This window comes from Simochromis diagramma, unplaced genomic scaffold (assembly GCF_900408965.1).
Source record: "Simochromis diagramma unplaced genomic scaffold, fSimDia1.1 OVJJ01000402.1, whole genome shotgun sequence".
Lineage (NCBI taxonomy): Eukaryota > Metazoa > Chordata > Actinopteri > Cichliformes > Cichlidae > Simochromis > Simochromis diagramma.
The window spans coordinates 4411211-4428148 of record NW_024386972.1 but is presented as its reverse complement, the minus strand read 5'-3'; the positions used below and the strand labels follow the sequence as shown (position 1 = coordinate 4428148).

Sequence of the window (16938 nt, the reverse complement as noted above, 5' to 3'; positions counted from 1 at the left end):
CCAAACTTGACACACAGGTTCATCTTAAGCACCTGAAGGTTCTTATCTATATCTGATATTATGATGTCATCATGCTGCCTAGCAACAACTTAGCAGTGGGCTAAAATTAACCCCGTTTAGCATGTATGCACATAATGATATGTGGATAAATCAGACATAATATATCCACTATAATAGCTTATAGTTCAGCTTGATAAATTCTCAACTATCAGGATATATTTTTACAGTATGAAGTTGCTAAAACAGGCCAAACAATACTGTAGCATGGATATGTGCCAGTAAAAAAAACTGCTTGTCAGATAATTTAATTAAAAAACTTAAAAATACATTAAAAAGTCTTCAGATGTGAGCAGCATCACAAGAACGGTCAGAAGGCCCAGTTCAGTGACTCAAATAACTTTGATGCTTGAAGACAGGTGACAGCTTGATGACAGCTACCTGTCACCCAAAGCGATCATGCCATAAAACATGCATGAGTTAAAACCTTATTATTATGAAGTCATATAAAAGTTCAACCCTATACAGAAATCATGAAAGGAAAAATTAGATGAAAGACAAAACCCTTTTGGATATACCAGGCATTTTATTTCTGCTGCAACTACTGTACTATGTCATTGTTTCTTTGAGAAACAATATATTGACAACATATACCAGTGATTCTATAAATATATGTAAGTAAGTAAAGACACCTCTGTTAAATTCCCTTTTTAGACACTGATTCCTGCCAAGGCAATATGAGTTGGATTTTGTCTCCACTGGGCAATAGAAGATAATCCTTCCAGCAGAGTGCTAACACATACTGACAGGCAAACACCTACCCCCGAATCCATCAGCAGTTGCGAGCATTCAGCCCATCGAACATGCAATTTAGGGGGAGTGCAGTTCAATACTAAAATACTACTAAAAAAACAAGCAAGATTATCAACTGATTGAGCCACAAGGGATTCACTATGATGTTGCAGGTTATGTGTATGATTAATTTTCAAACTGAGAAACATTTTACTTCCACCTGTTTAATGAAACTCCCTGATGGAACTCCATTTCAGTCCCATAACATACTGTAGTAGTAATGACTGTGGTTAATTTTAAGCACCATCTAATTTGATTTCTGGAGTGGCGAGTGGTGCATCGTAGGAGTGTCAGGGTAGGAAGGCTCTAATTATCAGAACTCTGTTGGGGCTTTTACACATCACTGGATTATTCTGACAACAACACCAGCCTTCTTTCTGTTCGACCAACATGCAATTAGAGGAGGACCTCAGCCTCTTAACTTGTTCTTCAATGATTATTGAACGGAGGCTCGCAAACCTGTCATCATCTCTAGAGCACTGGAGAATAGAAGAACAGAGCTTGTTAATTTGATGTATTTTCTGTGGATTTATATGATGGCAAATGAAACAGAGATGTATATGATGTGCAGATGGGGAGATGGAGAGTTTAAAACCACTAAAACAAACCACAGGGCTTCTAAACAGTATATGTATATTTGTACTGTACAGCACTCAGAGTGGTTTTACTTCTGCTACAGATATTTAGTAATAAAAAATAGAAGAAGAAGGTTGATTTTAGCCTGCCAATAGTACAATACTCAATGCCATTTTTGGGGGGGATATAGACTCACAGGTCACTTCATAGGTACAATTTGCAAGTACTGGTTTGAATTTTCACTGGTATATCGTTGATGTAAATCTAAGGTTCCATCCTATGAGCAAAGGCTTTGGCGGCAGTGGGAAGGAAAACCCTCCTTTTAACAGGAGGAAACCTGCAGCAGAACCAGGCTCAGGGAGGGGTGGCCATCTGAGCCAGAGATTAATAATAACTATAAAAATTACCCATCCCATTGGCTGGAAAGTGCAGAGAGGTGTATAAACACATAGTGAGTGAAAAAGGTGACTGAAGAAGAAACACAGGAAACTCAGGAGAGTTTTCTCCAAGCACGACATTCCAGTGTACTTCAGACCCAGCAACACACTCAGACAGAAACTGGTTCACCCAAAAGACAAACTCCAAAACACAAACTTAACAATGTGGTGTATGCTGTACAGTGCAGTGAGGAATGCCCAGACCTCTACATTGGAGAGACCAAACAGCCACTTCACAAGCGCATGGCACAACATAGAAGAGCCACCTCCACGGAACAAGACCTAAAGGACAAAGGTCACTCTTTTGAGGATGCCAACGATCACATTTTGGACAGAGAGGACAGATGGTTTGAAAGAGGAGTGAAAGAAGCCATTTACGTCCACTGTGAGTGACCATCTTTGAACAGAGGCGGTGGTTTACGACACCAGCTGTCTGCCATCTATAATCCAGTTTTGAGATCCCTTCCCAGACGCCTTAACGCCCACTCACCTCCTGGGCCATCTGACCTCAGGAAATCACATGATAGGGTGGGGCCAGGTTTCACAATGAGCTCACCCGAAACCCTGGCTGATTGTGACCCACACCCGCTTTCACACCTTGGCTCATGTGATTAGGTAGAGGATCATCAGGGGGTCCTTTGTCCCTCTTTGGGGGGAAACTCCCACTGGGTTTAAATGTGGGACTCTCCACCATTTGACCCTTAGAACTGAAGAAGCTTCTCGGATGGGAGGTGAAACATCTTCAAGCAACTCAAAGAAGTCCAGACGCTTTTCTTTCCAAGCTCCTTAGACTACGATGACCTGGATGACTGAGAACCTTCACAGACACATCTCATCATCCCAACAACCCAAGATCACCATATTTATGAGTTAGTCTTACATAGTTACTTGTACTTTTTTTTATAGACATTGAACAGTTACACTTCTTTGTACCTCTATTTAAAGTTTTTAATTACTTGAAGTCTCCAGCTCAGCTTTTGTTTCTGCTTCTGTAAAAAATCAGAACCAGGGTTCAGCCTTTGATTTAAGTGGAGACCCTTTTCTCTACTGTAAGAGAAGAAATGTGGTTATTTCGGTTCACCACACCTTCGAATATAGAGTTGTTTGTAAAAAAAAATGCTGACTATGTACTTAATTTACATTCCTATGCTTACCTTTGAATGTCTTGCACGTTACTGTATTTGTAAATGTTAAATCAAACAGCTGCTGAATCCACCTAAAGAAGCAAGTCACTTGTTAAAAATGGGACATTGGACATTGATTATAAAATACTGGTGATGTTCATGAATAGTAATAACTTGCAAGACAAACTAATGATACTTGCTCCATATGGATAGCAGACAATCCCTGTGAGATAAAATCTGTGTAAATCGTGACAGGGTAGGAGGGTCGGGGAGTTGTACTGTAAGTAGGGTGTGTGCAGTGTAGCTGCTGTGGCCAGCAGCTGTGATACCATGCAGATGTGTGGGAAAATACAGGCACCAGCTGACCTTGCCAGAAGCTAAAAGGCCAGTGCTTCTTCAGAAGTCAGTCCAGCCTTTGAAGTGTTAGAGCGTCATTCTGGATATAACAGGAGTGAGACGTCACAAAGCTTTGGTAAACCAGCTCTTAACCTGTCTCCCCTCTGCTTCTCTGGAGCCTCCGAGACAGATTACACACTCTGGTTTTGATCTAATAGCGACAAGTGGAGATATCATCTGAATATCAGGAGCAGGACCACTCCTCCTTCACGCCCCCTCTGGCCTCAGCCTATAAAAGCCCCCCTTGTCCAATACCCGCTGTTCTCATTTTCATGCCCCACCCTGCCCCCCTTTTTCTCTCTTCTCTTCTCCTGTCCTCTCCTCTCTTCCTTTCCTCCCTTTATTTCTCGTTAGTACAGGGGGTTCAGCCCGGCCCGAGAGCCGTCGCCAGTCCCCTTCAAGGCCTTCCCCAAACCGCAGCACTAATCACACTTCCTCATCCCTCATCGCCCATCGTTACCAAGGGAGTGGTCCCTGCTAGTTAAGCACATCCATGAAGAAATGGTGGTTGAGAAGTTTTGTAAACTCTGGATTCATTTTACTGGACACATTATACCTCGTTTACATTTCCTTAATGAGCATAAAACAAATATTTCAAAAAGTCTCATTTAGTTGGCTTTAGTCTTCATGCCTGGTCATCTGCTTTAAAGCCTGTTTAAGAAAGTAAATGCCAATTTGAAAAAATAATACAAAGTCTGATGAAGCAAGAAACATGAGCAGTCAGACAACTAAAAAGTTTTAAACAAAGCTGAAATGGCCACATTATTCTGGAAGAAGGCATCAAAATCTGCAGAGAGACTTTGATTTTAGATTTGGCCTCTTACTGAGCAGACTAGTGGTGAAGTATCGTGTGGGAGGTTGCAAACAAACAAAGACAAAAACTGCAAGAAGAGGTTACCACCCTGTGAGATACACTTTTTAAACTGTAGCAGCTCCAGCACAGATGTCGCAGATTATGAGCAAACCAAATGCAACCACTACCACAATGCACGGAGTGATCACACACAGATGGTATTCTGAAAGATCTGTAGTCAGTACAATCTTATATGTCTATACTTGGGAGGTTTTGTAGGCTACTGTACTTAATGTTATTTCAATGATGATAGTCAGGTGAGCTTAAGGAAAAATGTATAAATGCCTTTTAATGCTTTTTGCTGGATCTGTGTCAATGGTCAATTATTTTTATTGAATGCCCAAATCGAGAATGGAAAGTATTCTTTTGTCTGCATTCACTTACATATGACATGCCATTCTTATTCCATAGGGTTTAATATGATGTTGGATCATCCTTTGGAGCTTCAACTTTTATGGGAAGGCTTCCCACATTGTTAAAGAGTGCATTTATAGGAATTTTTGACCATTCTTCCAGACGTGCGTTTGTCAGGTCAAATACTGATATTAGAAGAGAAGGCTTGGCTCATTCTAATTCATCCCAAGGGTGTTCTGTCGTGTTGAATTCAGGACTCTGTAGCGGCCAGTCAAGTTCTTCCACACCAACCTTGCTCATTTATGTCTCTATGGACCTTGCTTTGTGCACTGGTGTGCAGTCATGTTGGAACAGGAGGGGCCATCGTTAAACTGTTCCCACAAAGTTGGGAGCATGAAATTGTCCAAAATGTGTTGGTATGCTGAAACAGAGTTCCTTTCACTGGAACTAAGAGGCAAGTCATGAAAAACAATTCCACACCATAATCCCTCTCCTAATAAACTTTACACTTGGTACAGTGGAGTCAGGCGAGTACTTCTCCTGGCCACCAACAAACCCAGGCTGACAGGTGCAGATGTGTGACTCAGAGAAGACGTCTCCACTGCTCTAGAATCCAGTGCATCCGAAACTTTGCATTGCGCTTGGTGACGTCAGGCTTGGATGCAACTGCTCAACCATGGAAACCCATCCCATGAAGCTCTACACGCTGTTCTTGACCTAATCAGAAGGCTATATAATCTTTGGAGGTCTGTAGTGATTGATTCTGCAGAAAGTTGCCGACCTCTGCCCACTCACTGCCTCAGCGTGCGATGACCCCCCTCTATGGCCTACCACTTTGTGGCTGAGTTGCTGTCATTCCCAACTGCTTTCACTTTGTTATAATACAACTAACAGTTGATTGTGGAATATTTAGTAGCAAGGAGATTTTATGAGTGGACCTGCTGCACAGGACTTCACTCGTGACAGCGAGCCTAGGTACTTGACCATGGAAGGGACAGGAAAACCTGAATTCAGTGATATGGATCAGTGAGTGAATACTTTTGGCAATACAGTATGTTCAAGATGGGAACAAAAACCACTTTGGTCATTATAGCTAATTACCAACTTTGTGAAAACTATAAGGTAACAGATTTTTTGTTTAAATAACAATTTAATTCAAAGTCTCTACACTGTGCATGATCTATAATAGGTCAGCTTTGATTGGCAGGTTGGCTGCTAGCTGACTGCTAGCTGTTTGGTACCTTTAGGAACATTTTCAGTGCAGCAATCTGAGAAATAATTGCTGCATGGTTCATTATAACCTAAAAAAGTTTACAAGTGTTAGTGAAATTCTTTTATTATATTGGTACGTTATTGATGCTCATTAGCAGATTTGTATATTTGTTTGATACACCTCTGGGCACACCTTGCTAATAAAGCACTTCATGTTTTTGTCCAATGGGCTGCTTTAAAAAAGTGTAATCAGACAAATAAGTGAAAGCATGTGTAAGGATGTAATAAAAAAAGGAAAAACAAAGGAACAAAAAAAAAAAAAGGCCAAGTACATATATCATTTTAGTGAAAGTATATTCTTGCAGCAGCCACACATAGCAGCATAGTGAGAATATGTCACACATTTTTTTTATATATATAAAAAAATATAGTCAAACAAAAAGCATGTGGTAGCATATGGGAGAGAAAGAAAAGGACAACTGCAGAAATAAGCCCCACATGTTTTGGGGGTTTTCACACAGGAAGATAATAATCATCCTGAGTTACATTTAAAAATTGAACTCTTATAATAATTGAGTTTCACAAATCGTACCTATGTTACCTATGTCTGAACCTAACCTAACCAGTCCTAAACAAAAGTATCATATGGAGGAAAAAAGATCCCAACATATTCTTTTGTTTTGTGTTTTGCTTTTTGTGTGAGGTGTCTACTTTTCACTTTGAGTTGTGGCATATTTCTCACTGAAACCCCCCCCCCAAAAAGCCCGAGTGGGCTGAAGCTAACCACCATTAAACCATATTAGATGGTCAGTGCCACCCACCTGTAGATAATCACTGGCTCCTGGGGTGGTAATCAGTGTACAGGATATCAGTGTTTTACAGCCAGGCCCTTCTCTGTCAGCTGGTGCTGTTTCATTACCACCTGCATTGTGGAGTGAACAGAAAAAATGGCATCCCTGTGACTCGGACTGATTGCTCGTGGTAACAGTCTGAATTGCCGCAGATACATGAGAGTCATCTCGTCAAACCCTTGCTTTTTCCCCCTTCTGTCCAACACAGATGCATTCTCAAAATCTAAAAAAAACCAAATAGTTATTGCTTGTTATTGCTAAAGCAGGAAGTTAAAGAAAAAATAGGGGGGAAAAAAGGAAAAGAAATATGGCTCCTGATAAGATACGGACACCAACTTCAGCAACTCAAAGACTTTGGACTGAGCAACAGTCCAGTTCTTTTTCTCCTCAGCCTGGGTAAGACCCTTCTGACATCTCTGGTTCAGGTGTGGCTTGATATTAGGAATGCATCAGTTGTAGCTCCTTTCAAGAGCTCTGTGTGTCTAGCTCTTCATGCACTGACACAATCCTCAGCCCACTCCTTGTAAAGCTTCCCCAAGTTCTTGAATCAACCTTGCACGTCAGTCCTCTTAAGGCTGCAGTCATCCCTGTTGATTGTGCACCTTTTTCCTTCTGCGCTTTTCGATTCCGGTCAACTTTCCATTAATATGCTTTGATACAGCATTCTGCGAACAGCCAGCCTTTTTAGCAGTGACCTTCTGCGGTGCTTTGTGGAGAGTGTTAACGACCTTCATCTGAACAACTGCGAAGTCTGCAGTCTTTCCTGTGATTGTGGTTGCATGTAGCGAATAAGACACTGTCTGAAAAGCAATATACTCAAAACACTAAATGAAATGTTCTAGTAATTTGAGATACAGGGTTTCTGATTGTCGTGAGTTATAAACCATAAAAAGCTACATTAAAACAAAAAGGCGTGAATTATTTCACTGTGTGAATTTTACCTTTTTGAATTAAATCACAAAAATTTTTGACTTTTTCACAATATTCAATTTTTTAAGATGCACTAGTGTTTATGTCTGTGAACAAAGACACAAAGACTCCATTATGAGAGGCTGAGAAGCTCCATGAAGACCTCTTATGGATTCATCTTATCCATTATGTCAAATAGAACTAAAGTTATATGTGCAAGTGTGAGCTGTGTTACGATGGTGTGAGTGTGAGAGTAAGTGTTTCTTTGTTGTCGCATCAACAACAGTTGTCATCAGTTTAATCATCATGGTTAAAATCTAAAACAGTCATCTTTGTCATTTTTACCAACATAACAATTACAATCTCCATTAAAAAAAAATATTATGGAAAAAGCATTCATCCCATCACCGCCAACATCGTGGGTTTGTCATCTTAGCCATCTTTAGCAGCAGCAGCAGCATCGAGCCATGGTTTGATAAATCAGGAGGTACATAACAAAACACTTTAGGCAGTCAGGTCAGTCACTGATAAACAAAATGAGGTATATTACACTCCACTCATTGCCACCGATCCACAACAGGATAAACTTCATTTGCATTTGTAGCAGCACATTCTGTAAAACTCAGACATACAATAAATTATCCCAATAAATTACATTTACATATATCAAAAGACTCAAAAATACTTTTCACATTGCCTTTCATCTAAATATGTCGACATGTTTTAGGTTTAGGTTTCGTTTTAGTCATCATTTATGAGAAACATTTAATGTGGGCAAGTGAGAACTTCAGGAAATCAGAATTAGAGGATAACAAAAAGGAAGCAGATTTCGAGTAACGTTGATGAACAGAAGTGAATAAGGCAATTATTGATTCCAGTAATATAGTTCTAGATATCTATATGTCTGAAAAACTTAAAACTAACATATTATAGAATTTAAGGCATCAGCTGTCTTGGAGCGTCGTACAATGCATGATATAGTCAAGACAACCGTTTCTCCTTTGTAAAATCATGAATCCTTACACCCTACATAAAATAGCCTTCACTTCTTTTGTTTTCTTTTCTGCTTTTAGAAAATTAATTACATCTGCTTATATTTAGCTCACTGGGCATCATCAGTAATTTTGGCACTGCATTTTCACTCCCTATCTCACTGTCAGATGTACTGTTTAATGCATTTTGTTTCCACATGACAAATTTTTTTTAAATGTACTGTAAACAAGTAAATATAACTGGTTTTCTATTGTCTTCTATAAAAGTCTTCTATAAAATCAAATACAGTATCTTTGGATGTTTTTGTTTCAATTTAATGGACCAAACCAACAAAATAATTCTAAATTGCTTAAAACTATTATTTTTTTTTTATCTCTTTACCAAGAAAAAAAATGAAATAACTTAGGGTTAGTGGGACAGGTGGGTTAAAGTTAGGGTCCAACTGGTAGCCTGGTGTTGTTAGAGACTTGTTTGTTGCACGTCTCCTTTAAATAAAGTTTATAAGGTCATAATTATTTCTACTTGGTGCCTTCCACCATCATTTGCCAAAGCTTTACAAATATAAGTGGCACTGGATGATTTTCATCTGCCTTCTACTGCTTTCAGGTGATTATTTAAAAGAAAAACCTTTTTATCAGCAAAGACAACAATATGTTATATTTAAAAATACAATTGAGTCCTTCTATTAGTCCTTGCATTAGTATCAATATCTAATATCTGTGTTAGTAGCTTAGCTGCCCACTTATCTATTATCACTACTAGCTCTTACCTGTCGCTGACTTCCTGGCAAAGTAGTTGGAAAACCTGCTGCTGCAGGTTATCTGAGAAAAAAAAAGACTAATAGGAATCACAGACTAGGATCATTTAGTTTTGCGGTCCAAGTTATTAATCCTATCTTAGCTTAGCTAGGATTATCTTACCTTGTTTTGAGCATATTCAGTAATTCAGACTGATTTTAATAATATTATGTGGTAAAGGTGCTCTCAACTATTACCATTGCACATTTAGTTGGCCTTAGCTGTTCAGAGATATTTCTTTTTTTACTTCACCCATTCAAACTGATTATTTCTGCATCCAGAGGTGCTTTGCTCTACTATTTTCTCGTGTCCGTGGCTGTCATCTCTATTAAATCATCTCATCTTTTTGCCAAAAGACATGTCCCGTGCATTTTCCTTCCTGTATGTGTGAAAAAGCATCGAGCAGTCTCTACGGGTCACTTGTGACTGTGAGTACAAACCCAGGCAAATACAGTTGATCATGCTTCACTTGACTTAACAACCTGAGGGCCACATGTCAGTCATGACAGCAAAGGCAGTCGGTTTGAAGGTTTTTTCTTTCTGCTAAAACTCTGCTTGGACAGATCAGTAAGTCCTTAAAATGGGTGCTAAAGCATAAACGATGCCAGTACACATAAAACAAAACATATTTACATCCAGTGGTGCTAATACAGCCAGATAATGTATTGAAAAATAAAAATACCCAAAGAATTTGCTTAATTCGGACTGGGCTATACCTGAGCCATCCTGTGCAGTGTGCACAGTCTGCTGTATGTTTTCATCTACAATACAATTTGGGAACTTGTTCTTCTACTTTGTCAAGTTTTGGTTAGACTAGTCTTCAGTGCTACATACAGAATTAATGTATAAATTACTGCAAACACTTTGCACAGACTAAAACAGACATACAGCCCACCCTCCCCCCTTTTTTGTAAGATAAAATGAATATTACAGTTATGTCAAAACAAACAGACACACTGCAAAATCTGTATATAATAAACTGTATCTCATATCTGACTGTAAGCTACCCTAAAATAATAAAACTTTTAGGTGGCCATTCATCCTGGGTAAGCACATCTGTCTCTCCAGGTGGACATGGAATCTGCTGCTCTTTGTTGTCCTCACAGCAAGTTCACTGCACTGATTTGCTGTTCTGGGCACTCGGTATGAAAGCGCAGTGGTATTCCTGTACAGGGAGTTGACCTTGTCTGTTCTGTTTTCTTTCCTTTTTTTGTAGACCAAATTCAAGCAGACATGGACAGGAACTACCAAAATTTATTCCACTTCTTCATCGACACTAAACTAGGTTCTTTTTTCCCTGACAGTTGTCGGGTTAACCTTCCCATCGGGGCAATGCCGGTCACTCCACGGTGGGTATGCTGTTCACCTGGCTCTCGTGCTGGCGTCCGGACGCGTTCAAGGAGCTGCGCTTCAGCAGCTTGTTGATGATGTCAGTGCATGTCTTCTTGTACTGGTGTCGGAGGAGGGAGTACACAAATGGGTCGCAAGCTGCCTTGCTGTAAGCTAAGCACTTGGAGACAATTCCCCAGTGAGGGTTGATAGGCACCGCTGGAAATAACTCCACGATCCTGCAGGGAAGCATAAACAGAGGGTGGTGAGAGAGAGCGTGGTAGAAAGGCAAGTCAACATGCTGGAAAAGACATGCATGCCTTAAGCTTATTGAGCAGAAACTGAAATACATTTGCAACACAGTGTTCTATTTTTCCCCCATAGTAAGCAGGGAGTTACTTACGAAAATGTTCTGCTTCTGTATAAATACAGGAATCCCATTAAGCACATATTTGTATAAAGTTATTTTTCTCATCTACCCACAAGAAAAAAAGTAGGTAGCTGTCAAAGGACAGTACAAGATTTCCCCGCCTTTCTGTCGTGAATGTGGATTTACAGTGTGGGGCTATATTAGATTTCATTTCTAATTTACAGTCAGCAGTATTTAAAGCCAGAAAAGACAAAAGAAGAATAAAACAGATAAGCAGTAATGAGTGTCTGTGAACAAAGTTTGATTGTAACTGACAACCACATTAGACTGAAGACTGAGCAGAAAATGTCAGACAGTGAATTCTTCCAGTCTGGTAAAAAAAAAAAAAAAACCACCATCTCATTAGTGTATAATATGATATAAATGTTTAATTTAAAGCAGCTCTTAATAAGCTTTACAGTCTTGTGAGGTCTGCATCTCAAAGCAGTTCGTGGCACTCCCAACTTGTTTTTGCTTTTAGACACATTTGTGTGAAGTGTAAGTTATTAAACCATCATAAAGCTGTATAAAACCGCTGATTGTCTACACTTGCACTCTGTATGATTAGGCCATCCAAAATAGAGCTCTGTCAGCGTATTACCACAGGCCTTACATGGGCTACTAGCCATCCCTGTCATTTGTTCACACACACTCCACAGAACGAGTGAATGTTGGTCACAGCGCCACACAAATGCAAAGGTGTTTTCTCACACGAGTTAACACAGAAGAAGCTAGAACTCCACAAAGCAGAGGATCAGGGGAAATCGGAAAATTTAACATGAAATGAATACCCCAAACCGAACCTCTTGGAAACTGGTTGAAGATGCAGCTAGTAGGTTTCATCCCATTATGTAGAAGTAAAGACGTTAGGGAAATGGTAGGCAGTGGTCCAAAGCAATTTTAAGCAGAGTCCATTTTTCAAAATCTTTGTTTATCGTACACAGATACACAGTTAGCACAAGAGCTTTCAGCACATATTATCTCATGATGTAACATTACATAGGCTACTGTAATTATATTTACAGTTAAATTGTTAGGAGGGCAAAACTGCTTTTCCAGGAGAAAGGAAATTCTCCAGAACTTATGGCTTAGGTGATGTGACAAAGTAATTTGAGGTCATACCTACTTTTGCGGCTAAGCTTTGTTATCCACTGAAAACACAATAAATTGGGAGCACTTGTTGTCCACATAGAAGAACAGGTTACTGCCAAAGCCTACTGTATTTAACTCAGATCACGTCTACTTCTATTTTTTTCTACTGTGAGTTTTATTTACAGTAAGTTACTGGCATCCAGCTGCCATGTAGTTGCTGTAGATTTTACAGCAACCCCTTTACAGTGCAGCAGGTCTATGCATCAAGATTCTTTTGTCAAATCTCTTAATCTAAAGCTGAAATTCTGCACTTCAATCACAACAATCTTGATTGTTTGATTTAAATTCTGTTGTGGTGGTGGGTTCTCATCGTCCAAATGCTTGTGGGTCTGACTGTATTAAAGTAAATGTCTCACATGACAGCAAGCCAATGACTTATGTGTCTCACTCACTACAGGCCTTATTTGGTATCCTGTCTTTGTTTAGTGATTGATGTGAGTGGATTCTACCTGACAAACTGATATGCACCCCGCGAACTCGAAGAGAAAAAGTGCTAATGCAGCAGCAGCAACAGCAGAGCAGAGGCATATTACTTATCACAAGGTCAGCCAATCTCATCTTCCAGCTCTGGCCAGTGTGAGGAGGAAGCGGAGGGGAGAGAGAAAGGAAGCAGGAGGGGAGGGATATGGGTATCTGTGACTGGAGTGCAAGGAGGTATCCAAGGGTTGCATACTCTGCATGGTGGTCCAGCATGGATTCCCTCTGGTCACCCAGTCTCTCTACTACTCACCTCGTGATCACATAGGGAGCGAAGCAGAGCATGAAGGTGCCGATAAAGGTGCTGATCTTCCTTGTTGCTCTCTGTCGTCGCCTCTTCTGCTCCTCCAGACAACGCTGACGGACACTACAAGCACAAACACATAAAGAGGGATGCCCACAAAGTGGGTTAATATGAGACAACAGGGAGTGGGTGTCATGTAGGGGTAAAGCATGGGGAGATCCAGTATAGGGTGAGTTCAGGTAAATCAACTGGGTCAAATTAAAGGCTCAAAGTGGGGATCTCCCTTTTAAGAATTCCAGTTTAATCATTTTCTCTGTGCCTGTATGGCTTTGTGTGATACCTGAGTGCACCACAGCTGTGATGCCATGGTGACACATTGCTTTGGAGATTTTTTTTTTTTTTTATGAAATAGAGGTCATCTGTGTGAGTAATAACAGGATTTATAATCTGCAGTAGGCTATTCAACCACACACACACACACACTCAGAGATTGTATAGTATTTCCATGGGAGCTATTCTGCACAGAGACAGAATAAAGCAATCACCCCAGATGACATTTCAGTTATATTAGATTTTGAGCGAGGACTCAATTCATATGTGAGATTCGCTGTTTTAGATAGGAGAATAAAAGAGGCTAAACCCTTCCTTTTAACTAATTTTTAAATACTTTTCAAGCTTTACAAATATAAAGGTACCAGATTGCTATACCATATAACGTTATAGTTGCAGGATTGATAACTTAAAGTAGCTCACCTGGGGTGTATATCCACTAGAAGCACCAAAGTTTGCATTGTAATAACGTCGATCCTCTTACAGTGAAACCTTGCTACTTTAAGTACTTTGAGGTATGTGACACATAATACTATGAAAGATAGAAGAAAGGTGAAAGAGTGGAAAAAGATGGTGAAGACGACAAACTGTGTCCGATTGCTCGCTCTGGGGTTGGACAGGGTGCAGGATGCGTAAAGCCGGTGGTATCCAACCCAGGAGAGACAGGCGGCCACCGTGGAGAAGGACATGGAGTGCGCCCACGTGTACGCGAGCACAAAAGCCGCGTCTTTGTGGCGCATTTTGGAGTGGTACCTCAGGGGGAACACCACCGCGATCCACCTGTCGATGCTCAGAGCTGCCATGCTCAGCATCGAGTTCGTGGACAGGAAAGTCTCCAAGAAGCCCACGATCTGGCAGAAGCCATCTCCCCCCGGTTGAGCTTTACTGACAAGTCCTACCAAAGTGAGCGGCATGTTGGAGACGGTGAGCAACAAGTTGCAGAAGGTGAGGTTGAGGTTGAACAGACCGGGGACTTGCTTGCGGATCTCCGGGTTATACAAAAAGCAAATCAGCACCAGGACGTTGGACAGCAGCGACACTATAATAATCACAACCACCAGCACCGAGAGAATTACCTCCGCAGTGTCCATCCTGTGGACACCCGAAACTCACTTCTCTCCAGTTTTTCTGCGCATATCCAGTCTTTATTTTGCAGCTGCAAAATTACACTAATCACCCGTAACCGTGTCCATGCATCCCCGGATCTCTTCACCGGTGGAGATTCCCTTTTCTTTCAACTACATTGTTTCTTCTTCGGCAAAGATATTCAGGAGGATTCCGACATGGTAGAAAACCTATGTTTGTTAGTTTTTTAACGGACTAACTTCCTTCTTTCTCCCCACTCTAATCTACAGAAAACAAGCTCTCTTGCCAAAGCTGCTCTCTTCTGGCACTGCGTCTTGCAGTGGGGTTTTGTGTCCTGTGATGCGCTCCCGAGGCATCACCCCTCCGCACACACTGCACAGTGTGTGGGCTACTTGATCTCTCTCCTCTCTCCTCTTCTGGGTAAAAGTAAGAGGAAAAAAAGAGCATTAGTTACAGCTAAAATGAGAAATTATTAAGCTCATTTAACGGAAAATGGCAGATGTGGTCAAAATAAGCGTGCTTGTTTTGTTTGTTTGTTTTTTTCAAAATTAAAAAAATATTATTATTTTGGACTATTGTAAATGTTAAACTCGCAAAACGGCTTTTTTCCATTTTAAACTCTCCTTCAGGACTTTTGTAAAAAGGGACTTGGAATTATCTTGACAATAAATACAAGATAGACAGCATAATCAAGGTGAAAGAAGAATATAAATACTACACTAAAGAGCATATAAGGTACACAATTAAGAGGCACGAATCTGACATTTCACCAAATCACCTAAAATCCTTAAACCTGTCAAACTCATTAATAAAACAGAGATTAACATGAGTTCTCGTGCCTGATTCTGATCTCATTCTTCCAAATCACGATTGCCAGCAGTACTGCTTCTTCATCTTTACTAATTAAGTCTGCATCATCACATTGATAAAGAGCAAAATCCTCTATTTCCCTGAAAGCTGGATAACACCCCCACACTCTGCTGCCCCTCTGGACTTCAGTGTGGGGAGAATTTTTCCTCTGAAGCGTGGGATTCAGCGGAGTGTGCTGTGGCACGTGAGCCACTGAAGGCGCTGGAGCAGTGTGTGTGAGGTGGTGGTTGTGGTTTTCAGAAGGGGAGGGGGACGGGAGGGGGTAGTGTGTGGGTGGAAGGAGTTATTGTTACCGTGCACACACACATACGTGATATTTGAGTGTGAGGATGTAATAAATGCAGTCTACCGTGTCCTCTTTCTTTGGCTAAACGTGAACAGAAACAGGAGGAAAAGAGGAGGATTTGTGTTGAAAGTGAGCCTCATTAAAGTCGTATACTGAGGTAGTGGAGTATGGGGGTGGTGTTTGTTCTTGATGCAAAGAGAAGGTGGCTGCAGGGGTGGACAACCCTGGCAGCTGCTGCGTATGATTAGGCAGAAATGGAGCTCCATCTTGGACCCCATGAGGCTTTGGCTGTGATGGATGCATTATCAGCATGTTGTACATGTGATGGGACAATCAGCTTTTGCAGGAGGGGACACTTGCATACTGTCAAGCAACTGCTTCTGCGGCTTTTTTCTTGTCACTTAAAGGGACTTATCAGCACAGAGCCACCAGTTGATCTTAGGCACAAGTGCAGCTTTTTGTATGCATCATTTTAATTATTCTTTTCATAATTAAATGTCAGGTCCAGAGACAATAATGTCTCTAAGGAAAGTGCTCTAAAAATATGGCTTAGAAGGGACAGAGGGACATGGATGATTAATATCCACAGACAATGGGATACTACTTATAGTTCCACCAGGAAAATATTCTTTAAAATGCAGATTTTTTTATTAGGATTTACTATTTAGAACATTCACATTTCTCCACAGCACTACACCACATTAGACAAATATGCCAAGGAAAACCTTGTAATTTTAATACCACCTTACAGAAGGCTTGTTTTCAGAGAGCACTGTGTCTTTACAGATCCAAATATGGCCTGGTTCAAGGAAACATGGGTTCTGATACCTCCCGGCATCCCGTGAGATTACCCAGAATAAAAACACTGTACACAGCTCCTGTTGTGTCAATTAAATAATGCCTAGTTCCCACAAATCTTATCGACTGTGGTTTATTAAGAATTACACAAACTAACATTATGGAGGTCATTTACTGACTCATCAAACAATGCTAAAGAATGACACATAATTCAATATGTTGTCTCAAGTTTGTGTCTACCCACAGCCAACATTATATTTGTGTAATGCAACAAATAGTACTGATCATTCAAAATGGTCCAGTCCCATGTGCAAAAACACCAAATCTACACATCTTTACACAAACATTGATGGGTCTTGATTTCTGGGCTTAATTGGACTTATTTCCTTTGGGATAAATTCTCATTTTTGTTGACTAATACCCTAACTTGATTAATAATAAAATTTAGGTTTAGGGCTTCAAGATGTACACATTGACTGGTCACTTCATTAGGTACACCTTCTTCAACTCCTTGTTAATGCAAATATTTAATCACTAAGCTAAGAACAGGCTACAACTCACACTCACCAAAACTGAACAACAGATGATTTCAAAATCATGACCCGA

At 40.4% G+C, this 16938-nt stretch overlaps 1 protein-coding gene across 1 annotated transcript; it reads right to left on the bottom strand.

Annotated features, from left to right (window-relative positions):
- Positions 1–7842: 7842 nt before the first annotated feature.
- LOC120738199 (G-protein coupled receptor 26-like) lies at positions 7843–15419 on the bottom strand. Its single transcript, XM_040039361.1, has 3 exons — positions 13716–15419; positions 12972–13085; positions 7843–10919 (listed from the first exon to the last, which is right to left on the bottom strand). Exons 1-3 carry the CDS (start codon positions 14381–14383, stop codon positions 10691–10693), a joined length of 1011 nt encoding a protein of 336 aa, XP_039895295.1. The 5' UTR covers positions 14384–15419; the 3' UTR covers positions 7843–10690.
- Positions 15420–16938: the final 1519 nt, after the last annotated feature.